Source organism: Colias croceus, chromosome 28 (assembly GCF_905220415.1).
Source record: "Colias croceus chromosome 28, ilColCroc2.1".
Lineage (NCBI taxonomy): Eukaryota > Metazoa > Arthropoda > Insecta > Lepidoptera > Pieridae > Colias > Colias croceus.
In genome coordinates, this window is record NC_059564.1 from 1,815,050 (window position 1) to 1,840,747 (window position 25,698).

At 31.4% G+C, this 25,698-nt stretch overlaps 5 protein-coding genes across 5 annotated transcripts; 2 read left to right on the plus strand and 3 right to left on the minus strand.

Moving 5' to 3' along the window:
- Nucleotides 1-8,597: 8,597 nt before the first annotated feature.
- LOC123704223 lies at nucleotides 8,598-9,532 on the minus strand. The gene is made up of 2 exons (XM_045652538.1): nucleotides 9,490-9,532; nucleotides 8,598-8,935 (listed from the first exon to the last, which is right to left on the minus strand). The coding sequence occupies exons 1-2, from the start codon at nucleotides 9,526-9,528 to the stop codon at nucleotides 8,639-8,641; spliced, it is 336 nt and encodes a 111-aa protein (XP_045508494.1). The 5' UTR covers nucleotides 9,529-9,532; the 3' UTR covers nucleotides 8,598-8,638.
- An 837-nt stretch (nucleotides 9,533-10,369) lies between these two features.
- Nucleotides 10,370-11,857, plus strand: LOC123704200 (proline-rich extensin-like protein EPR1). Its single transcript, XM_045652512.1, has 2 exons — nucleotides 10,370-10,480; nucleotides 10,999-11,857. Exon 2 carries the CDS (start codon nucleotides 11,005-11,007, stop codon nucleotides 11,761-11,763), a length of 759 nt encoding a protein of 252 aa, XP_045508468.1. The 5' UTR covers nucleotides 10,370-10,480; nucleotides 10,999-11,004; the 3' UTR covers nucleotides 11,764-11,857.
- A 3,889-nt stretch (nucleotides 11,858-15,746) lies between these two features.
- LOC123704214 (protein FAM136A-like) lies at nucleotides 15,747-18,102 on the minus strand. The gene is made up of 4 exons (XM_045652530.1): nucleotides 17,913-18,102; nucleotides 17,331-17,450; nucleotides 16,844-16,942; nucleotides 15,747-16,094 (listed from the first exon to the last, which is right to left on the minus strand). Exons 1-4 carry the CDS (start codon nucleotides 17,997-17,999, stop codon nucleotides 15,957-15,959), a joined length of 444 nt encoding a protein of 147 aa, XP_045508486.1. The 5' UTR covers nucleotides 18,000-18,102; the 3' UTR covers nucleotides 15,747-15,956.
- Nucleotides 18,103-20,918: 2,816 nt separating this feature from the next.
- LOC123704206 lies at nucleotides 20,919-22,761 on the plus strand. The gene is made up of 2 exons (XM_045652518.1): nucleotides 20,919-21,041; nucleotides 22,228-22,761. The coding sequence occupies exons 1-2, from the start codon at nucleotides 20,994-20,996 to the stop codon at nucleotides 22,753-22,755; spliced, it is 576 nt and encodes a 191-aa protein (XP_045508474.1). The 5' UTR covers nucleotides 20,919-20,993; the 3' UTR covers nucleotides 22,756-22,761.
- Nucleotides 22,762-23,136: 375 nt separating this feature from the next.
- Nucleotides 23,137-24,731, minus strand: LOC123704196. Its single transcript, XM_045652508.1, has 2 exons — nucleotides 24,676-24,731; nucleotides 23,137-24,105 (listed from the first exon to the last, which is right to left on the minus strand). The coding sequence occupies exons 1-2, from the start codon at nucleotides 24,721-24,723 to the stop codon at nucleotides 23,191-23,193; spliced, it is 963 nt and encodes a 320-aa protein (XP_045508464.1). The 5' UTR covers nucleotides 24,724-24,731; the 3' UTR covers nucleotides 23,137-23,190.
- Nucleotides 24,732-25,698: the final 967 nt, after the last annotated feature.

Below are 25,698 nucleotides of genomic sequence, written 5' to 3' on the forward strand. Positions count from 1 at the left end.
CTTTCACAAACACATTTAGTGAAACAAACATATTATCAAACAATGGCATCAATAATTCCATAATGCCAAGCGGATTAAACGCCAATGCCATAAACAACAACGTACTGGCAAGCGCTGCGTCTGGCGTGCCAAACCCTGCTATAAGCAATATCCAAGTGTCTCCGGTTATATCAGAACTCGTGCCAAGCTTACAATACGGTGATATTAACATGGTTGGCGATTTGCCAATCGGTGGCACGATTAAAGTCAGTGGCTGTTTCCCAGTTTATGGCATGATATCTGTAGATGGCAACGTGCCATCCTCTGGCACCGCTGTCGTGTCTGAGTCTATTGGCAATCAGGTAATAGATGTCGTGAATAAATGCGCTAATCAGTATTTTAGTTAAAATGTAAATAGTACTGATGAATTTTGTAGATTACAATAAATTATTGAAAGCGAAAACGTGTTTTAATTTGTTAGTCTATAATTGAAGGCGTAGTTGGAGAAATTGTAAGGAATATTAACCGCATTTTACCGTTCCCGTGAGATATCCGGGATAAACCCTATTCTATATGTTAATCCAAGTTATCCTCTATGAAATTTAGCACACATGCTAAATTTCATTGTAATCGGTTAAGTAGTATTTGTGTGAAAAAGTAACAAACACCTCACAAACTTTCGCATTTATAATATTAGTAGGATAGGATATGGATGAAGGAATGTAATAAATTGTAGACCTGTCCAATTTTTGTCAGATTTGATTTTAATAAAACAAAGATGTTTTGTTAAAATCAATTATCTATAAAAGGAAAAGGGTGACCCTAAAATAGATTTGTTTATAATGAAACGGAACATGCCCATTAAATAATTTAACTATTAGTAAAGTAATTTAAATTCCTTTACGCTCAGATACAATTAATAAATTTAATATGATTAACGTACATGAATTACATGTGATCGACCTTGCTGAATCATCAAAACGTGGTTTATGGACAGCTGTTTAGTTTTGATGCAGCATTTTCTTGTTACAAACGTTTTTAATTTAATATTAGTTAAGAATTCAATAAATCCATACTAATAATAATATTAGTATGAGATATATTAATATGAGAATAATAATATTATTAGACAGAGTTACGCATTTATAAAAATGCGAAAGTAACTCTGTCTGTCTGTTAATCACGCCTTAACTACTGAACCAATTTGCATGTTTGGTATAGAGATATTTTGATACACGAGAAAGGACATAGGCTCCTTTTTACCTCGGGACAAAGGATAGGTTTTATTCCAGAAATCCCACGGGAACGGGAACTACGCGGGTTTTTCTTTGACTGCGCGGGCGATGACGCGGGTGGAAAGCTACTTTATATTTAATGTATCTATTTGTCTCTTTATTCCGTTTTTCGAACTAGACCGATTCGATCTACGTATTAAATGCAGATTTGGTCACTTTCATTTTTTTAGATAATTATTAAATGATTCTATGCTGTAAAAAATTAAAGAACACTAGATTAATTCATTTATTTACAAATAATTTAACAACACACTGTGACTAGTTTAACAGTCTGTGATAAAAATCATATACACTAATCGCCGTCTTACAACACAAAAATCTGCAAAACATGATGCACTTTGTTATAATGGCACTTCAGTCATCCATTACTTTTCTCTATTAGCAACACTGAACAATAACAATTTATATACACACAGATAAAACAAACTGGCAACACTCAACACTTTAGTTCATAAACGAATCTTCTATTCAATTTCGCTTACTACAATTTGATAACACATCTTCAATCCACAAATGGTCATAAGCCGTGTATCCTGAATGTTTGTCTTCATTTCAGTGTTTAAATAAACACAAGATTAACTGCATAATATGTAGCACAGCTTTGTCTTTGTCATTCAGTATCCTTACAAGCACGGTCCAATATGTTGCCTGTTAAACATATTAAATATGCCAGGAATGCCATTGTTTGGTATATTCCATGGCATGCCACAAGCGTTACATTCATTATTAGCTGTACTTTGCAAATTCGGATTGCTTAAAACCTTCATAACTGAGGGAAAAGCAAAACCTGGTAAATTAGTTCGCTCGTCTATATACCCTGTATTACTATAAGGAATATTTCCTAAAAGTTTATTAAGTGTTAACATGTGAAAATGATTAAATGAGTTAGGTCCAAATGTATTGGCAATGTAGGGATCTCGTACGTTCGTATTGAAGATGTTTGGCATGCCATGAATATTTCTTCTATAAAATGGCATGTTAGTTAATGGCATGCCAAATGGCATGCCAAATGGCATTGGCATCACTGGTGTATTCTGTGCATAATATAAAGGGTTTCTAAATTGGTATGGCATTGGTGGTGCATTTTGACAGCCCATATTGATTCCAAACGGTGGTGATTGGCAGAATATTTGCTGAAAGAAAATAAAAAAAAAATTATATTATAATATCTATCATGATTATCTGGCAATAGTTAATATATGAAAATGCAAGGAAATTCAAAGTTCTGTACTCGGCTAGCGCTTGAATGAAGGTAGATACTATGTAACATACATAGGAGGACTTTTACTATTACTTGCCTAAATAAAAATAATAATAATTTATGTATTCTGTGAAAACAAATCTAAGCTTTTTAGGCGTATTTAATTGAGTAACATTTTAGTGAAGATTCATCTAATAATTTGCTAAGCTTGGCAACGATGAAATAACTAATCTTATACTAAAAAATAGTGATAATCCATACTAATATTATAAATGCGAAAGTAACTCTGTCTGTCTGTCTGTTACTCAATCACGCCTTAACTACTGAACCAATTTGCATGAAATTTGGTACAGACATATTTTGATACCCGAGAAAGGACAAAGGATAGGTTTTATCCCGGAAATCCCACGGGAACGGGAACTATGCGGGTTTTTCTTTGACTGCGCGGGCGATGCCGCGGGTGGAAAGCTAGTAAGCTATATTTAAGTTTGACACTTTCAATCTAATGTAATTATTATCAATTGTAATTACCTGTACAAATAAAATTTGCGTAAGAAACAATATTTTTTGAACACACATTATTGCGTTGCGTAAAATGATAGGAAACTATTGAACAATGATGTAAATTACATATAAATACATAATTTTTACGTAATTATTATCTATAATCGTGATCTATCTAAAGGCTGGTTAGGCCGTATCTTATTTTTAGATAAATGAAGCATATTATATTCTGGTTATTTATGACTCTATTTAGAAAGCTTGTACGAATGACGTCACAAGGCAGGGTGATAAAAATTCTTCAAAAATATTTATATCTAATTCGCAATATTGAACTAAGAAGTATTTGGGAAATGTCATAGAAAAGCTAATGACGAGCACTGAAAATTCTCCTACTCTGTTAAAAACTAAATTATATCAATGGCTAAATAGGTGGGTGTGTAAAAATTTGTTCTTTTTTAATTATACATAATATAACAGTTTTTTTTGCAAAGTCAACTCAATCGAATTAATGATTCTTAATTTTGTTTATTCATTATTCAGCTTTAATACTTGATTGCGTCGTACTTTTGAGAAACAAGCGTTTTTATAAAAAAAATACCCTTTTCAGATATTTTATGCCAAGTACAAAAGATTAAACTGTCGATTCGAAGCTTGCTTTAAAATTATATAAACTAAATGGCTCATTATTTGTTTTCTGTTTTAGATTACGAAAGATATAGAAATAAATCTTATATTTGGATTTAAATGAATTAAATTGGATGAAAAATTAAATTGGATTTATGAATCTTATTTCAGCTGTAAAAAATTACTATAATAATATTCTGTAATTCTTTTCTCTGCAATCTACATCTACCTACGCATCAATACAAAATTAAATAGGTACCTTCCTAGGTATAATTTTTATTATCTGATAAATAATAATAAACTAATAATTCTAAACAATTCCTGTGTTATTATATTATACCCCTGGCGGATTGATAGCATTACATTTTATTAATTGAAATTTTTCACGTATTGTGTATCTTTGGTGTATCTATTATACTTACTTGACGTAAATTTTAATTACCTACATTGCGGTCTTAACCGCAACACCTATAAGTTTAATTAAAAAAAAAATCGACACGGACAATGAATTAACATGAAGTAAATATTTTGACATTTTTCGAATTTAATTTTTATCCGTAATAAGATTGAGTGAGTTATCTACATTTACATAATATCCGCAATTTTAAACTAACATAGGGTTCTATAGAGTTATTGCATGAAATTTTGCCTTGGGACTAGGTAGTACTTACACTGTTTCTTTACTGACTCTACCATTAGCTTTTGGTAGTGAAAAAGATTACATAAAAATTATTGATTCGTTCAAAAATAGGTGTCATTAAAAAAGTTAATTTTATTTTCACTTATCCTTTCGGGCTGCATTCTATTTACAATTTCATGTTTTCCATAACATGTAGGTACTGTTTATTTTTCCTTAAGTTTGGAAGAAATAAAAGTTTAATATATTCAAAATAAGTTTAATAAATTAGATTAACAATAAATAATTTAATAAATAATAAGTTATAATAGACTATAAATATTTAAAGTTTAGCACGCCATTATTTGCACTGGCAGCATCGCTAAACAGATTCAAAGGAGATTTCTCAAAAAAGTTTTTAATGTTTGGCGATTTTTTTTCTCTGTTGCAAATACTGGCCGCTTCGTGTACATTTTTATAAGCTGATTGTTTTAATAGCTCAGCCAAATATTGTCTTTTTGATATATTTGGTAGATTATTTTTCATTTTTGGCGCCTTTTTGATGACGTAACGATGACGTTGTGACACTAATTTCATTCTGGGAGCTGGCATGACGACTGAGCGAAGTTCTCGAACATTTTGATTCTGTATTTGTTTTAGACTCTGTGGCTTTATTTCCGTTGTTCTGTATTGTGCTGTTGCGTTCTGAAATTTTAAAGGTAGTTTATAAGGAGTAACTTGGACACTCTGATATTACAAAATTAATAAGATGAATGATACTGCCTGTTATTATTATACAGGAAGATTTAAACAGATATAAGACTTTTTTTATTCTTGGCCTGGCTTGTTATCTTACGCCAACCACGTAAAATGGATTTTCAATAATTATCAGATTTAAGGCGGCTCTATACTGATCTTTAGCTGTCAATTTAACAATTTGACAGATATAAAAAAATTGTGTAGGTTATCATTATACTCACTTCAATAACCAAAACAAGCAGACAAACGAACAAACAGCGAACAGACATGCTGATATTGTAATGATAAACGAATTATTAATTGCAAAGCACCCACCGTACTGCTTAAGTATGAAGATTTTTAGATAAAACATTCTTTATCAGTATACAATCGTTACATTATGTAATTGTTTGAGAGAAATAACGATTGTTAGAGAATTATTATGTAACAACTAACTTGCCGCCCTGGCTTTGCTTGCTTGACAATGGCTGCTGAATAAAATATATCATCATAATATAGAGAAGTTTGGTTACTACATACCTCTAGTATAAAGAGAACTCTTCTTCTTATATACTGCGGTCATATAACTTCTCTATATACTATGGTTACTACGAGATAGTAAAATTAAATAATTAAATCACCATAAACTTTAATTCTTGCCTCTTGTATTCTATAATATTTATAAACTAGCTTTCCGCCCGCGGCTTCGCTCGCTTTGTCTAAAACCTAATAATTTATATTTTAAAACCTTCCTCTTGAATCACTCTATAATAATCTATATATTAAAAAAACGCATCAAAATCCGTTGCGTTTTTCCGTTAGTTTTAAAGACATACATAGGGTCATAGGGAGAGTGAAAGCGACTTTGTTTTATTCGCTAATGGAATGATTCAACGGATAGGGATTGGGTATTTTAATTAAAATACAGAATATTATTTCAACGTTTTATTACATTTACTTTACATCACATAAACGGCGGTGGTAGAGCCATTTTCTTTGAGTATTTGATTCCATTCCTAAAAAAAGGTGGATAGATGATATAAAAAATATATCAGGGAACGAATGGAGAAAAAAGGCAAAGGACAGAGATACCTGGAAAAAGCTGGAGGAGGCCTATACCCGAGAAGGGGTTCCAATCAATGGTACTGGTACTGGATGTTACGTCAAAAATGAAAAAAAAATGGAAGAAAAATGAATTAAGTATTAGTAATTAAAAATGTAAGTTAAAAAAATAGTGTAATTTTAATAAGTAAAATAGCTTTAAGTATATGTATCAAAACTTTTCTTGTGGATTGGAAATAAACGGGCTTTTTATTTAATTTATTATTTGATTCCATTCCAACATCTCCCTTCTGGGTATGGTGACATAGATACTATATGTATAAACTATAGCGATATACTGAAAACATTTTAAATAATATACAAAAGTTAACTTAAGATTGATTGGTATAGCAGCAAGTAAGCATTTTGTCAGTATGATATTGTATGTAATATTCCCATTAAAAGAACAAAGGTGTGAAGAAAATTGTGCTTCTCTAGATAAGCTGCTGACTAGCGATCCGTCCCGGCTTCACCCGTGGTACATGTTTCGCAATAAAAGGTAGCCTATGTTCTTACTCAGGGTCTAAAGATTGTCTGTGCCAAATTTCATCAAAATCGGTCGAGAGGTTTAAGCGGCAAAGCGTAACAGACAGAAAGACAGAGTTACTTTCGCATTTATAATATTAGTAGGGATAATAGGTAAATTCTATTAATTGTTGTAGTAACCCTAGGTAGGTACTATGAGATCAATTTTTTTTTTTTTTTGTATGGTGTTTCTCAATGTTAGCCAGAAGGGCTACTACATTTTAACGCGGACGCGGGGGTGAACTGAAGGTTCACCCTGGTAGCGACATGCACAAGGGCGTCCCCCCTTGACGGGGACCACGAACCTCGGCTTGAGCTGTCGCTTGAGTGGAGGAGGCCAGAAGGGCCCTAATCGGACGGGTATGAGATCAATGTATGAATAAGATCGACTCAGCGCCATATTGTGATGTTATCTAATTACCTAGATGTTAATTCAATAATAATTAAAGGTTAAAAGTAAGAATAACCTTTGTGTTTGATAGTGTTTTCTAGTGATTGATTTTACGCGAATATTATACATTTAGAAATTTAATATTGTAACGGATTTTAAAGGCGATTTATTTAACATCTTAGACCACGCTCTCGCTGCAGTGTTTGCGAAACGACGGGAAAATAATATAATGAATAAATCGCGTTTAAAATCTTAAATTTATATTTGTATTTCAATTTGACGATAGAGTCAGTCACAATTAAGAAAACCGTTTTTGATATAATGAAAAAAAGTTATCTAAGTAAATCAAAATCATTTTAATATTGTGTTTACCAATGTCTAATAAACTATGTAACCACAATAGGTACTACATACGTACTACAAAACATACAGGGTGTAATCGATAAGTGTGCACAGGCGATTATTCCGTAACTGTTGCAGATATCAAAAAACTTTATACTGATATCGAAAGCCCTTTACCTGATGAGTGAAATAACAATAATAACTTTTTAAAAATAAAACGGGAAATATCTAAAAACTTTACACCAAACACTATGGGAGTGTTTAATGTAACTTGTATCAGTTTAAAGTTTTTTGATATCTGCAATAGTTACGGAATAATCGCCTGTACACACTTAACGATTACACCCTGTATAGTACACTACATGGTACTTACCAGAATAATAAAAATGCAAACCATACAACATGTTGTTTTTGACATGACAAATATACATACAATTTCCAAATGCTCTATTATTAAAAATACTCAGTTTGTTCTATTTAAATACTTCCAGTTTTCACAATATGTGTCAGTTTCTATGAAATTATGATAAATTTGAACAAGTCACAAATATTTTCAAAATACGTGCTTAAAGGATTTTACTGTGGTATTTTTGAGAGCGTCTTTTCGTGTTTAGTAATCGTATTTTTCCTCTGTTTTATGTAGTTTCTAGACTGTGACAATTTCTCTATTTATAACACCATTAGTTACTACAGAGCGTGTATGCCGAGTGTCAGAAGTGAAACTTCTTTGCCAAGATTAAATGATACCAAAAACGTCACCTGATGATGAACATTTTCTGTCAAAATATTGATACTAACATTTCTAGGTATACAAATAACTTACGAATTTGTATACGTCTATTAAACCATTTCAATATAGATCGTTGAAATATAATATGGATAGTAGATATATTATTATTGTTGTTGTAATTTTAATAACAGAACAGGTTACTTTGTACGTCAATCAGAAGTTACTTGGTTAAAAATATGGGATTACGTAAGTATAGTTAAATAATAAACAATATAAATAAAAATGTGTTTATTTCATATCTCAAACTCGATATTATATAATTGACTCGTTGCTTAGGTATGTATAGTTTCAAAAAATTTAAAGCAAATGATTAACAACTTATTCATCTATATCTATACTAATATTATAAAGCTGAAGAGTTTGTTTGTTTGTTTGTTTGAACGCGCTAATCTCGGGAACTACTGGTCCGATTTGAAAAATTATTTCGGTGTTAGATAGCTCATTTATCGAGGAAGGTTATAGGGTATATATCATCCCGCTACGACCAACAGGAGTGGAGCCACGGGGGTGAAACCGCGCGGAGTAGCTAGTTTTATATAAAAGGAGGTGGCATAGGCATTTTCTTTAGATACTGGCAAGCGCAATAACAATGAGACGCGGGTGGCAACGATTCTAGAAACGGCGGTGCCAGAGCGGACACGGGTGACGCGGCTGGCAACATCGGACTTATAATCCTTGGCAATTCTGTCACTGGCACTTCGGTGATTGTGCCATACGGGGTGATGGTTGGCTGTAGACAGCTGACTGATGAGTCGAAGTATTCTAGTACTGCTTGGAAGGGATTTATGGCAGCGTTAACGCACTGGCAAGGTACACATTGCGTGTACACCTGGAAATTAATTATTTTATTTTGTTAGGGAAGCTATGTTATTTCGTAAAACATTGTATTTGTGTGATAATAACTCTTTAATATTGATCTACCACGTGATATGACTGCTTAATTAATTGTGCTTTTCTTTTGAAGTTTAGGAATAGGCATTCTTTTTATAAGTATTTGTTTATTATTCGTTTTATTAATGAGTTACATTACATGACTAAAGTGGAATTTATAATTAATCTAATTCCTGTGGTTACGGTTTTAATAGAATAATAAGTTCATTAACTTGTAGGTAATAGTTTTATTTGAAATACAAACAATGTTTATTCCTATTTTCTGGACTTTCTTCTAGTTTAGTATTCATTAGAAAATACTTATTCATAAAAAATGTACGTCCAAGACAGTTATTTTGAAACGAACGAATTAAGTAGATAGGTAATACAGATGTCTTCTTTCTTCTGAATAATATAAAGAAAATTATCAGAAAAGTATAGATACAAATGTTGTGTTAATATTTGACTACGTTTAAATATTTAGGAAACAGTATATTATATTATAATACTTACACCGGACAAAAGTGACACTACAAAAAACAAGACGAACATTGTGTTTAAACTATTGACATAATTAAAATACATTTACCTATTTGTATAGTTTTCTTATCTACGAAGCTTGCTGTATGACATAATTGTTATATTGCATAGTTTTGCAACTTGTCTAGTCTATGTGCTACGTATTTTGTAGAATAGTATATTCACATAGAGTTGAGTTTGTTTATTTAAATTAAAAAGGAAAACTGACTGACATATCAACAATTAACCATAACTAAAAGGAATATTTTGAAACATAATTTGAGTAACTAAGAAAAGAGTTTTGGAAATTCGCCCCAGAAAAGATGGTTAGGTTTACATACATAAAAATAGGCTCGATGCTGCTAGTGTTTAGTGGCAACAAGTGTTGTCGTATATACCTACTACTTTCGTAAACGTGCCATATGATTTTGTTAAATACTTTTTGAATTCCATATTATTATTTAAGTATTTTGCTAGGACTTATGGATAACATACAGATACAACCAGTAGGGAAACTTCATACATCACGTTCGAAATGGCTCACGCACACAAGCAAGCGTGTTTACGGGAATCGTAAGGGCATTCGTATCTCAATTGTGATATGAATTTCAATGGTAAAATCTGCTATTACGATGCTATGTTAGTACCTTATTGTTTTTAATTAGTTATGAATGAGAAATACACGCATTGCTTCTGTTATTATTGACTTTTCAAATAATAGAATAGGTGGGTGCTTAAAAAAAAGGCAGTTAGGTACTTTCGTAGTGAGATTACATGGACAATATATGGTTCAACAACTAAAACAATTTCCTATAACTCATATATTATCAAACAATATCAATCCATGAAGTAACAGTGTCCTAATAATTATCGATATATCTATTGTTTCACTATTTTGCGATAAAGTATGTGTTACGTTAGAACAATTAATAAAATGCTCTAGTTTGTTTGGAAAAAGTGCTAATGTTGATTATTATTCATAAAGGTAAGCGTTTTTGCGTTATTTAGTACGTTATATTTACCTACATTTAATACAAACGTTTTATGATATGAGCCGTTTGTATGTTGAACTTGATCTTATTTAATACAATTTATAAGCAGCTCTAACTTTTATCGTCTTTCCTTGAATTTTATATCTGTTTAAAATCTTATCAGATCAATATGTTTGATACTATCAATGTTTTAATAAAAATTCAGAGGAATCACGACATTATAAGAGAAACATATTTTTTTACAAAAGCGATAACATTTTCATCGAAATCTAAATCTCTACCAAATCATATAACAAAAATAAAATAGTTTTAAAATTGTTTATTAGAAACATTAAATTTTTGAACAATAAGACACGTAAAACAAATTCTTACACGACTGGTTGAAAAGAAAAAAATACACGAGATCATTATTTTCAACTAATTCATACTTAGTCCTATTTATTGAAGTAATTTAAAATCTCACAAAACCAGATCAAAATAAACTATGTAAGTAACACTTTATTCTTTTCAGACAAAAATGAAAACCCTCTTCATCACAGTAGTAATAATGGGTATGTTATTACAAAACTCGAATGCTAGAGGACCAAAACGACCACAGAACCAAAAAGCCGTGATGTCAGCACTCCAAAATGTTTTCTCACAAGGCAACACTGAAAGGGCCATGCAAATTATGCAAATGGCCAAAAGGCGGACGGTAATGGAAGAAACGCCGTGTATGCAAAAACTGCCTTGTCCCGGACCACTTGGCAATCCACAGTTACCACCCTGCCAGTGCCAGAAGCTAGAATCACCCCCAAATGTATGTATGTGTGGCAACCCACCTAATCCTCCAGTTAATTTAAACAGAGCGGAATGTATGTCAGCAAATTTACCTGTCAGAGCTGAGGTTATAACTTCAAATGTACCGGTAAACGTTCAGGAAGTCGTAAACATACCTTGTAACAGACCTGAAGTTATTACCAACATTCCATGTAATCGACCTGAGATTCTTACCAATAGACCGTGTAATAGACCAGAAATTCTTACCAATGTGCCTATGAGAAGGCCTGAAGTTGTACACGTCCCTGTTCCTTACCCAGTTCCTGTTAGAGAACCTTGTCCTGTAAAGGAAACCTGTCTTCCACCTTCATTACCCTCAATCAGTCCATTCCTACCAGCTGCCTCGCCTGTGTCTGCATGGTCTCCACCAACTAGCAATTTGCTACCACCAGTAATCCCAAGTCAAACGAGAAACCATTTCTTACGAAAAATACCCATTCCACCACCGTGTATTTGAAACTGTATCATAAGTAGTAGTGTATATAAGACTAATAGTGAAGTGAGTGTGATTTAATGAACGGAATATAATTTATTAAATAAGAAAATGAAATATTAAATCTTGTTTTATTTATTTACTATCACAACAAGGGTTATTATAAGTTGGGTTTAGAATAAGATAAAACTCATTTGTAAGTATTGTCTCATCAATTAAATGAGAATAATTTATTTGCCATGAAAAAAACAGTAACATCAATGCATTTAAAAAAAAACAACAACAAGCAAGAGACTCTCAACTAAGCATTGTTAAAAAGCGGCTGTATTCTGGCAAATTTTAATTACAAAAATGGCGGCTGCAGTGTGCATTGTCGTAAATATTTCCCGCAACCAAGCGCGGGCGGTAATGGAGGCATGCATTCATATCCGAGCACTGCTGGAAACTCATCAATAAACGGATATTTGCAGGCACAACTATTAGATCCCATGTACGAGCCAGCACAAGTGTTGCAACAATCACATATTCCATTAACTGGCTTGGTTATAACTTTCTGACAACCACAGTTATTTATTAACGGAATTTCTTGCTGATAATAATCACATTGACATAAAGAAGGTCTGGCAACTTCGCAACAAGGGCTGCTAGGTATTAGATATTCTTCATATACTGCATAATTTGGTCTGGCATATTCGTAACAAGCACTGCAGGCAGTTGGTATAACATATTCTTCATATACAGATACTGGTATGTTGCAAATTTCTCTCTGGCAAGCTATTTGCGTTTGGCATTGTGGTATCTGGCAACCGCAGGCGGTTTTTTCAATATAGAGTGGATCGCAAATATATGCATTTCCCTGTAAATAATAATATTAATAAAACTTTCAGTAAACTATAAAATATATAGTTAATATATTATGTAGTTAGTTACTTATGTAAAAAGTAAAAACTAATCTACCTAACTAACTACAATATGTATCTATTTTAAGCCAAAATAAACAATCAATTTTTTCGCCAGGTTCGTTCGAATAATATAAACTTGACAAATACGGATTTTTATACTTTTGTTTATTGATTACATTACAATAATTATTAAAAAATGTATTTATTGAAATTAGACAATAATTTCCTCATTTACCTAAGCATCATCTGCAATAAACAGTTATAATATACGCAAATAACGATTATTTTTTAAATCTTCTTAACTAAGTATGTACGTATTATTAATTAAATTAAAGAATAATACGTAGGTTACGTATTATTTTTATTGGATAAAGCTATATAGGGACCATTATAAAAATGGTAGTTACAAAAAAAATACTTACATATCCACAAAGTAGAAATAAAATTGTTACAAAATACATCATGCGACAATTGACACAGTAACACAATATTAATTTTGAAACTTAATTACAAAATATTTTCCTTTTATATGGTTGCTTACGATGAATTAGGCAATAAAATATTTTAAAAGAAAATTATATTACCCACCTATGCCTATAATTCTATTATCTGCGCCTATAGTTAGGTACCTACTTTTTTAAATTTTTTTGAACCTATTGGCGCGCATTCATTATATTTTATTATTAACTGGCAGCTAATATCCTTATAATCCATACTAATATTATAAATGCGAAAGTAACTCTGTCTGTCTGTCTGTTACTCAATCACGCCTTAACTACTGAACCAATTTGCATGAACGGGAAATATGCGGGTTTTTCTTTGAGTGCGCGGGCGATGCTGCGGGTGGAAAGCTAGTTTCTACTAAAAGTTTGTAGTTCAATGTATGAATAATAAGTTAAGAATAAGATAGTTGGCAGTGATTTAGCTTTAGCTTATGTACCAGAATAATACACAGGATATAAATTAATAATATGTATTGGTTTTACAAGAGGTTTCGTCCTCTAGTGACTTCAATATCATTCTTTATAAAATATAAAAACAAATATTATAAAGTTTTGAAGTTATATTGATTACTAGGTTTCCGCTCGCGGCTTCGCCCGCGCAGTCACAGAAAAACCCGCATAGTTCCGTGGGATTTCCGGGATTGCGTCATTTCCCCGGGATAAAAAGTAGCCTATGTCCTTTCTCGGGTATCAAAATATCTTCATACCAAATTTCATGAAAATTGGTTCAGTAGTTTAGGCGTGATTGAGTAACAGACAGAGTTACTTTCGCATTTATAATATTAGTATGGATTCTAATTAGAAACATTTAATTTCACTGTTGTTTATTACGTAGGTAATTTAAATCAATAATTTGTTTTTCGATTACAATTTTACTTCAACTTTTGTTGTTTTATGGTCTAAGATACGAATATAAGTCGAAATGCAACGGCGTGATAATAGAACGAGACCAATTTTATAATAAATTTAGTGTAATAAAAATGTATTAAAAATGGGTTGACTGGGAAAATCCTGGACAAGATATTTTTTATTAATTACTAGTGGTCCGCACCGGCTTCACCCGTGGTACATTTTTCGCAATAAAAGGTAGCCTATGTCCTTTCTCGGGTATCAAAATATCTCCATACCAAATTTCATGCAAATTGGTTCAGTAGTTTAGTCGTGATTGAGTAACAGACAGACAGACAGACAGAGTTACTTTCGCATTTATAATATTAGTATGGATTAAAAAATCTTTTATTTTCATTTTTTATTAATTGCAGTTTCTAGATAATAAAACAATTTTGTAATAAATCAGCGCTGACATTTTTTTTTCACCGTCCTATCAAGTGAAAGTAACTGGTACCGACATACCTGTTTATACCTGCCAACCTAGCCGTTTGTCCCGGTAAATATTAGAAAACGGATATGCCTACATATTCTTGTAGGTTTCATACTTTAAGTCTATTATATATTTTTTTATTATGTTGATACTGCAATTAATTAAAAAAATTATATTTTTTTAAATTCATTAAAAATGTCCTGTCCAGGATTTTCCCAGTCAACCCATTTTTAATACATTTTATTTTATAATACACTAAATTTATTATAAAATTGGTCTCATTCTATTATCACGCCGTTGCATTTCGACTTATATTCGGATCTTAGACCATTATCTTTACCTCGACGAAGCCAGGACAAGTGGCTAGAAATAATAATAAAATGTAATATGGAAAAAGGATTTTAAATCAAACTGCAGTGCATTTAATCAATTAATATATTTTAATCTCTAAACTAAAAACACTTAATAAATATGTTAAACAAGATACAGTGGAGTGAATTACAATATAATAATCATATTTTGCGAAATTTTAAGATTTCAGTTACTCTCTCTACTTTTAGATAGGTACCTAATTATTATAAAATGCGTAAGTTTTTGAAAACTATACTTGTAATAAACAACATTTTGGTCTTATAATAGTTTAGATAGGTATCTCTCCTCAGACTATGTATAATAACCATTTTTTAAGTCTTAGCAAATAATATTTATTGTATTGTAGTACTTTTTTGATGTAATAATGTATTTTTATTTACATAAAGTATTGTACAATAAATGCATATGTATAAAAATTACAGGAATATGTATTGGCTGTAAATACATGCAGTCTTATTATCAAAAATACTAATTAGAAGCATTTTTTTTTATTAATTCCACTAGTTGATAAATATTCATTGATACTATTTTATTTAAAAGAAAAACGGTAAATAGTATTTAGATGATAGTTTTGTTTTTTGAGACCATAGAGAAACTAGAAAGTACATATGTATTAATAACTGTCATATTTTATGTAAAAACTAGCGGTTCGCTCCGGCTTCGCCCGTGGTACATCTTTACGTTTTCTATACATAAGAACCATCCTCGTACTTCAAGGAATATAATAAAAAAAGAATTATCGAAATCGGTTCAGCCGTTCACACGTGATGCCTTGACAACGCGAAACGGGTTTCATTTTTATATGATTTGGAATAATGCTCTCATTCCCTTAAAAGCAATTCAAAGGGATCGAAACTTAACTTATTAAGTATTCAATTGTATTAGTATAAATTAAATTATTTAATTTAATGAAGTAAAAGAGAACATTTTTCCTAAAAATATATTTTTGAATGCATGGCACTAGACTCTAGAGCATTAGTACAAAACACAGTATGTTGAAGACACTTTTCAAATGACACTTTAATTTTTTTAAATCATCAACACACACGTCACGTCTAGTTACTCTATGGTTGACATATATAATCTGTATCTGTATTTAATCTACATTTACAATTTGTTTCATTCGTTCCTCACTGGCGGCGGTTTCCCGCTCGCGAGAACCGATTTCATTGTCTTCATTAGACTGGGAATCAATCCTATGTGCTTGTCGACACATTTCACTGCGCACTTCTCAAATTCTATTGTACATTTGTCGATCTGTGGAAAATAGACATAAAAATGAAATTGATTAAGGCATTGTGATTAACTTAGCGCCATATTGTGACAAATCAATTACTCAAATTTAGTAATAATATTAATATTTAAATTTCACGTCAGATTAAATCTTAATTACCTACTCCTTATAGTTGGATCACTTTAAAAAAGAAATACTAGCCTTCCAAAAGAAGCTTTGCCTGCATAATTAAAAGAAACTCCCATATAGGTATATTTGGTAAAAATATATTGTAAAATCTACATGATAAATGACAAACATACACTTATATGCTACTTCCACATTCCACACGCTGGCTGTTTGTCACAAACACCGTAAACAGCAAACGAAGTCCCAAACACCAACTTCAATCATCCAACACAAACAACCATCCACATGCTTGGCAAATGTTCATAACATTCCCCTTTCCTGAGGACAGCAACACATCTACTTCCCAGTGGAGTGGATGCTTATGGGCGGCGCGTATCGCTTAACACCAGGCGACGCGTCTGCTCGTTTGCTATCCCATAACATAAAAAAAAAAGAACATTCCGAATCGGCAAACATGCATCCTTTGATCTGGCAAGAAAACCGACACCGATGCCGAACACTGCCCAACACAAACACAAACAGGCAAACAACGACAAACACCCATCCACACGTCCTTGTTTGCTGTTAGCTGCTTGCCATTGTTTTTCAAGCGTGTGGAATGGGCTTTACATTTATAATATAACCTATCTAATGATTAACTTACAGTTTCTTGACTAGGGTCAGGGCCGAGTCTGTCCCTGGCTGAATCATTGCAGTCCATGACACATCGCTGCAGTCTGTTTTGCAGGAGGTTTATTTCATGCTGAAAATGATACATTTATGTGAGGTTTTGAAAAACACAATGAAACACAATAATTGTTACTTTTTATCAAGAAGGCAGTGATGCAGTAAATTTCGTAAATAATAAGCAAGTAAATAAAAGTATTTAACTCATGCTGAAATCATGAAGGTTTTCAAAAATGAAATTTAGCCAAACAACACTTCAAACCTTAATATACCAGACAAATGGGCTGTTAAACACCGAACAAATTTTTTAAATCGGACCAGTAGTTCCTGAGATTAGCGCGTTCAAACAAACTCTTCAGCTTTATAATATTAGTATAGATATAAGATTTATATTTCTCTTCTAGTAAATACCATTAAACATTCCAATATTCACCACAAAATCTTTTTCAGAAGGATAATATTACCTGAACATAATTATTGGCCTGGTTTAAAGATGACGTGCAGTTCTCTATACATCCATGCACTCTCTCCAGTGATGATTGCTGATCATCGCAGCATTTGGCTGCACATCTGTGCATATCACCCTGGAAATAAAATTTATTGACTTTTAACAGTAAATAATATGCATTTCTTTAATTTAGTAAATAAATTTAGTATTTGCAGCAGATTCATAGCATTTGATTGTTTTATATTAGTCAAAAGTAGTATGTACAAGATTTATGTTGTTTAGTCGATTTTAAGCTTATTTATTTCAATTGTGTACAACAAGCCACATAGGAACTTCGCTTAGTTTGAAAACTTTCTAATTTTTTAGAGAAAACTATGATGAAAGGTAAAAAGTAAATTCAAAGATTGTTTATAACAATGATTTAATTGTGATGCAACATCAAGTATTTTTATTAATTTCAAATTTATTACCTTGCAAAGGACAACATGCTCAATTAATATACACGAGCTTTAAGCTAAGGTACACTTGTATTCAATTTTTTATCCTAAATAAGGATTATTACATAAGATGTTGATAAGGATATAACCTAAAACCCCACCTGCATTTTTCGCAAATAACTCCTGTCGAGTTCATTGACCAAATTGGTCATTTCTTGCTCAATTCTGTACTTCTGTGCCTCAACCATCTCGAGGGCAAAACCTTAAATGCACTTTTATTATATTACAAATAATCAACGATAATAATTCCGCTAACTCACAATTCCAATTCGAATTTTGAGACGACAGCCGACTGTCAAATTCTGTCAAAATGACAGATGTGAAGTTTTAGTTTTTTTTTTACTCATACGCAAAGGAAATTTTGCACACAGACGCACGGTTAATTATCATAATTTATAGGTAACATTTATTTAAAATATTTACTTTGTATTGAATATTTGGATGGTTGAATTATAATACTAAAAAACCATAGTATTCGGAAATATGGCATATCTTTCGGAAATTAGCTTTCAACCAGGCAAGATTGTGATCCAGTGCTTCCCTATCTACAATAAATTTAAAAAAAATGTTGTGTGGTTTTATGAAACCACGGTAAAAGTGAAACTTTTTTTCACACTATAGACATTTAACTAAAAATTATCGTATTTGTACGATAATTATTATCGTACGTATCATGCGTCACGCGACATGCGCTACACGGACCAAAAAGTTTGAGACGATGTAATAAAAGTTTCACTTTAAAAAATACATTTGTACCAAATCCATAAACATAATAATATTATTGTATTCCTATATATCAGACTTCGTTCTAAATAAAAATAAAGTTTTCTGGAATTTAGGATTTTCTTTGCATAAACGAATTAAAAATTACCTTACCAATATTATTTAATAATTCTAATAAATACCAAAGAGTATACAAATACTGCTACAATGTACATTGTACATACTAGGTTAATTCGATATTGATTATTTATTGATCAATATGATCAATAATTAATTACTTTATATCACTAATGCTTAGATGAGTTCACAGAGTGATAAATAGGATGGGTTGGTACTGTCTACGATATTACATTAAAAATGTTATGTACTTTATCGAATGAAAAGGTATAACAACATTACAAGAAGTAATAAATTACTATGAAATATGTATTAATCTTATAAAATAAAATTAAAACATCCACTTCATTTTCAACATATTCTATGTAACATGAAAGTATTCAGACTATGTACATTGAATATATCCTGGAGATCCTGGTGTATCACTGTTTTTAAAAATATCGATTGATTTCATGATATTGAATATTGATCATCTGTATATTTTTGACGATACTATTATCTTTTTTCATTTGTCTTTTATCCTATACACTTTGATTTACTTACATGCTTTATTCTAAAACAATAAAATACTTAATGAATGTTGAAACTGATGTAGAAGTATTTAGTAACAATGATTACCTATTTTACGTTTTTCTTATAGATTGAAACAATTTTATTAGCATTGAAAAATATATTAGAATATGATAATTATGAAGTCGGTTAAAACATGTACTACAATAAACATTCTCCCAATAAAACAAACTTTACAATATTATAGGCTGTATTAATGGTGACCATTCTTGACACACTGGTGTTGCCAGTTTTATACAAGAGCATGGAGGTGACACGGGGATTAAAGCTTCAGAAACGTACACTAATTCATCAACACCATTTGTGAAAAATCTTTCGCTATATGCTTCAGCCACTACAGGCACTGCGACAGAACTGTATCCTAAACCGCAAGGAACTTCGACTGCTTTCGGCGGCAAAATCAGTTGTTCGCAACATTTGACAGGCAAAATTGGCGCGCAAGTTTCTTTGACAGCAATGACAGATTCGCATGGTATTGCCATATGAGTGATTTTAGGACATGGATTGCAATTTGGGTATGGCAATGTAAGAACAACCTGAAAAATATAAATTATTTAATGAACGTTTAGTAATACACCTTTTTTAATTTGTTATTATTTGGTATACAGATAAAATTATCTTACATCAGTACTCGTGACTAAAACTACAACGATTAACGACTTTGCAGGAAACATTTTGGCAATTTACTTTAAAATGACTGTATAAAAGTGAACAAAACAATTAGTCATATAATAAATACGCGGCTTATCGCACGAAAATCATACATTTAGCAATTTAAAATTATGAAATTGTCAATAGAAGCATTGGTAAATAATATAAAAAACATAAATGTTGTGTGTTAATAATAGTTAATATTGTATTTGAATACTGCAACAGAAAATAACTGATGCAAATCTAAAAGACTTTGTAATAAATGAGTAGCTATACGTAATTTATGTGAAATATACTACCTAAAGATTACAATAAAAAATTAAGGCAGCTTCGATTATGTATAGTACCCTAAAGATATCAATGGCAATGTCCAATACCGTGTAGGTACCTAAATAGTTCAGTACCTACAATCTACATGCTACTGTTAATAATGAAATTATTATTAATGCCAAAAATGACCATACAGACATTAAATAAATATTTACATAATAATCAATGTTCCTTTTGGGTATTGAATAATTACAACCAAAATAATTGAATAGTGAAAACCAAATTCGCTGCAAATTAAGATTCACAAGTTTAATCCGTTGCATAGAATACCTACTTAATGCATAATATTAAATATATTATACAAACACAGGTCACTGTTTTTAAATTAAATAACAATTCAATTTACAAATTATATTATTAAATACACCCTACATAATATTTATACATCACAGTAGATACTATTTTTTAGAACTCTATGTGATACCTAGCACCTATGTACCTAGCAGTGGTGGTATCATTACCTAACGAAAATTTGATTGCTTTTCAAAATGATCTCTTTAGTAATAAAGTACATTTATTTATATTATATATACATCCATAAAACCAAAAAATATAAATTCTACATTGCAAATACTCAATGTTTATGGCATCTTTCTCACAGCATAATTGATTACAAAACATCGCTAAAATCTCATTTCATCGAAGTTACTAAATAGATTACAGATAAAATATATTCTTACATACCCTTCAATTTAAGATAGATCACGCGTCACAGATTATACATCAATAAATACAATGTTTCTTTTTATTTTTTATCAAACAGGTGAAATATATCTTAAAGTTAATTAAAAATGAAGAGGATTTTAATAACATTGTGTCTGGTGGCTGTTAAATTGGAGGTAATTATTTTTATCTCTATTACGTAAAAATCGCATACCTACTACTAATTATGTAGGACAAGCTTACTGCCCCGGACTTCGCCCGCTTTGTCTAAAACCTAATAAATTATATACTAAAACCTTCCTATTGAATCACTCTATCTATTAAAAAAAACCGCATCAAAATCCGTTTTAAAGATTTAAGCATACAAAGGGACATAGGGACAGAGAGAGCGACTTTGTTTTATACTATGTAGTGAAGGTACCTACTACTGCTATTGGGCTATTGATATCTAAGTTTTAAGAGAAGCGTCTTTAAAAAAGTACGGATTTAAAACTTCCGTCATGTTTTTGCAGTTGCGGTACGAATGCTTTCTATAGATCTAAATAAATAATTTAATAATAATATAATAATATTTCAACAACAACAAGATCAAACATTACATGAAAACAAAAAAAATAGTACTTCTAAAAAAACATAAAACATTGGTAAAAAAAGAGAATTATCTGCCAATTCCAATTTCCACACAATATAGTCATGACATAATTCAGTCAAAAATTGATGAAAATGTCTTTAGCACAAATAAAGTACCAACATTATTTCCTTTGTCGAATATTTTCACAATCTTCCAGCAATAACCGGCAAAGTATAATGTAGATATAAATCTTTTTATCACACAAAAGTAATTTTCTGTGGATTACCTACGTATAAATTTCACTAAGGATTTACTCAGAGGTTATGAATATTTAATGTTGCAAGATAGTTGCTTCCCGCGGCATTATTTTAGCAATATCTATATAAATAAATCTCGTGTCACAATGTTTGTCCTCAATGGACTCCTAAACCACTTAACCGATTATAATAAAATTCGCACACCATGTGTTCGATCCAACTTGAGAGATAGGATAGTTTAAATCTCATTAAATTATAAACCTTGAGAATAAATCACTGCGATCTGTTTATCATACTATTCTAATGTAATACAATATGAAATTTCTACATTCTATTCAATTTTCCCGTAGAAAATACGGGCATATGGTTACATTTTTCTCAAAAATAAAATTTATCGTTACACTACGTACCTATTTAACTCTAGTGTACACTATTACACAAAGAACCATTATACATATTGTCTGTGTCTTTCCTCATTAATATAAAAGTATTACGCTGTACGCATATACTAATCCTTAACTTTTTCTGTTACAGCTCACCAATTCCCAGAACATGAACCGAATCCAGCCCAACATGTTGTTCAACCGGCACATACCAGAAAAGATAATAGAAGCGCCTAGAAACTTCATATCTCAACCCTTAAACATTCCCTACACAATAGACTATAACCCTATATCCCCTGTTCCCCCAAAAATAATACCAACCCCAAGTACAACTATAGTAACAGATTGCACACCATCTGTTTGCAAAAACCTAGCCAATACATTACAATTGATGATCGTATGTAATTTGCTACAGAACCACAAAGGTGGTCCTGATCTAGCGTTGCAACTAGCTTCACCGTTCTTAAATGAAGCTATTTCATCACCCACTTTTTCATGTGGATGTTCTAATCCATTATTTTCTAATTCTCCATCTTTATCACCAGTTATTACATCTACGTCATATCCTAATGTAATTGGTCAACAGAGTGTAGTAACTGGCTATAGTAATACATTATCATCACCTAATTCATGTCCTAAATCAGGATTGCTTAATTTATTGAGTATGTTCAGTAATTAATTTATGTCATTGTTATTGAGTATTTATTTGTAGAAATAAATTGTTATACCTGATGCGATTTTGTTTTCTTTTTCCTTATTTATGTTGTGAATGTATTTGTAACTTGCTAAGGTTCCGTCGATAAAAATAAATACTTAATGAATCGATATGGTAAAACAAAATTATAAAAATGTTTAATTTCTGAAGTATAATATCTATGCTCCTATTTGTCTAGAACTGGAAGTGCTGTCGCTGAGACTGGCCCGAAAAAAGATATTTTACGCATAAGTAATATAAAGAGAAGACGTTGGTCTTGACGATGCCATAACTTACGTCCTGTGCTTACTTACATCATATTATAAATTGGTGGATGGAAAATCTTATTAAATAAAAAAGAAAGAATTATACTTAAAATCACATTATAATTTATTATGTCTTACTCACAACTTAAAATAATCAGTAGTAAAACGATTTGCCAAAATTATTGCAAGAGTCAAATGGCAATGGCTCAACATTAAAATTGACGCAAGGTGTGTTAGCGGGTACATTGTACCCAAAGTTACAAGCTAGTTGCGCAGGGATCGATGAAGGGAAACATACTTCAGCAGCCATTGGGGGTCCAGAAACGATTTCAGTTACACCGCCATAATAATTGGGTATAAACTGAGCAGTTGGTCCAACAACTTCAGTTATTCCTCCACAATAATTTGGTGTGATTACTTCAGTAACACCTCCACAATAGTTTGGTGAAATCGTCTCAGTAAAACCACAACCGTTTGGGAAGATTTGCTCAACAATCTGAGGTCCGTATAAAGATGAAATCGTCTCAGTTATACCTCCGAAGATGTTAGGTTGAATCGTTTCAATGATCGGTCCAGGACCAAAAGCAGGAGAAAAAGTTTCTGCATATCCTCCGCAAATGTTAGGTTGAATTTTTTCAATAAGTGTTCCAGATCGACATAGAGGCAATCTTGGTGACAATCTTTCTACAATAGGACCGCCGTAGAGAGGTGAAAAGGATTCAGTATAACCTCCGAATATGTTAGGAGTTAATGTTTCAACCATTGGTGTGCCACAAGGCTGTAATACTTCTACAGTTGGACCACACGGTGTAATGTATTCCTGCTGTATGAATTCGACTTGTCCACAGTATGGAGATTCTATGATGGGTACGTTTAGATTAGAACATAATGCAGGTCCTAATGTGGATTCAATTAGATCGCTAACAATTAGGAGTTGTAAAGCATTCGCTAAGGCGTTTGATACAGAATTATCGATTATTGTTGTAGCTACTACTGGTGGTGATATCACTTGTGGTGCAGAAATAACTGTTGGTGCTGGTCCTGGGCAACCACATCGTTGAGATTTGACCTGTAATATAAATAAAGTTTATTGATTACAAACATTAATTAAAATATGTGAATATGGTATTTTAATTGGAATCTATACTAATATTATAAAGCTGAAGAGTTTGTTTGTTTGAACGCGCTAATCTCGGGAACTACTGGTCCGATTTGAAAAATTCTTGTTAGATAGCTCATTTATCGAGGAAGGCTATAGGGTGTACATCATCACGCTACGACCAACAGGAGTGGAGCCACGGGGGTGAAACCGCGCGGAGCAGCTAGTGTATCTATAAAATATGAGTTAAGTAATAAGATGTAGATAATAAATCGAAATAACATGAAGGGATGGCGTAATATTTGATATATTTCTGAGTAATTGATAAAGCTCTCGCTCCTGATTATTTACTTACGTTTTAATTGCATTAAAGGATAGAATATTTTCAAACTTCAACATGAATTAATTTAAAAGAAATGATCAAAGAAGAAGTAAATTTTACTAAACTGAATGAATAATGAGATAATTTTTGCCTAGAAAGGCTATAATAGGAAAAATCTTAATTCCATTTCATATAAAAGGGGACTTTATTACACATACCTGATAAATAAGCACGGATAGTGCAAATAAAACAAATTTAAAACCCATTGCAGGTGAAATTAATAATAAGTGATATACTGACATATAAACATTTAATTTATATAGGTTATTAGCTAATATTAGATACTGATTTCAAAAGTGTTACATGCACGTGAGTATTGGTACTGAGAATCGTAAAGAAATATAGGAATTCCTTAATATTTCCGGTAATGACAAGGCTTATTATAAACTTAATCAAAACTAATAAAAGCCTATTGCAATTATCGATATACATAATAATATCGATATATTATTTTAATACCTACAAAAATAATTCATCACTATTACGAGTAGATGGATGAAATAATCTAAATCTATCAAAATTTTACAATTTTTTGAAACTGAGAAATTTCCAGAATAGAAAAACTTAGTATTTAGTCAATTTATAGCATTCAATCTATCCATTGAATGCTATAAATTGACTAAATACTAAATTCGTTGTAACTGTACTAATTCGTCTATAATAATTAAATGAAGATGAAATTCAAGTTGGCGAAACTATGTTTTGTTTTATGTAGGTAAAAGAATAAAATGCTTCTATATTTTTAATTATAAAATGACCATAAAGATAGTGGAAACTGAATCATATTATAACAACACAATAAATAACAAGCACATAACAGACTTTCGTTGTTTGATATAGTATTTAAAAAAATATGTATTTTATGAAATAAAACGTACGAACATTGCTTATTTAATCTTTATTAATACAAAATAAATATTGTACTATTACACACTACAATTAATTTCACACATCCATTTCAATTTTGAAACAGATCAACCATAGAGAACAAATCTTTATTATTATCAAACGCTAACATAGCGGAGTAGGGACTTTGGAAATCTTTCATAGAATTATATTTAGGTCTATCAGAGAAAGAATTGGATGTAATAGCTTCATACGGAGACATTAGACCACTAGGCCTCGGTTTAGGAAAAGAGCCAAAATTACCAAACGACGACATGACATCTGTTTCGCCTAAA

Coding starts and splice junctions, on each gene's coding strand:
- LOC123704200 (XM_045652512.1), top strand. CDS start 11,005: ATGAAAACCCTCTTCATCACAGTAGTAATAATGGGTATGTTATTACAA.
- LOC123704214 (XM_045652530.1), bottom strand. CDS start 17,999: ATGGTTGAGGCACAGAAGTACAGAATTGAGCAAGAAATGACCAATTTG. Junction 17,451..17,912: donor GTTATTTGCGAAAAATGCAG/GTGGGGTTTTAG, acceptor TTTTATTTCCAG/GGTGATATGCACAGATGTGC. Junction 16,095..16,843: donor CTGACCCTAGTCAAGAAACT/GTAAGTTAATCA, acceptor TATTTTCCACAG/ATCGACAAATGTACAATAGA.
- LOC123704196 (XM_045652508.1), bottom strand. CDS start 24,723: ATGGGTTTTAAATTTGTTTTATTTGCACTATCCGTGCTTATTTATCAG. Junction 24,106..24,675: donor TATCCGTGCTTATTTATCAG/GTATGTGTAATA, acceptor TTTATATTACAG/GTCAAATCTCAACGATGTGG.
- LOC123704206 (XM_045652518.1), top strand. CDS start 20,994: ATGAAGAGGATTTTAATAACATTGTGTCTGGTGGCTGTTAAATTGGAG. Junction 21,042..22,227: donor TGGTGGCTGTTAAATTGGAG/GTAATTATTTTT, acceptor TTTCTGTTACAG/CTCACCAATTCCCAGAACAT.
- LOC123704223 (XM_045652538.1), bottom strand. CDS start 9,528: ATGTTCGTCTTGTTTTTTGTAGTGTCACTTTTGTCCGGT. Junction 8,936..9,489: donor TAGTGTCACTTTTGTCCGGT/GTAAGTATTATA, acceptor ATTAATTTCCAG/GTGTACACGCAATGTGTACC.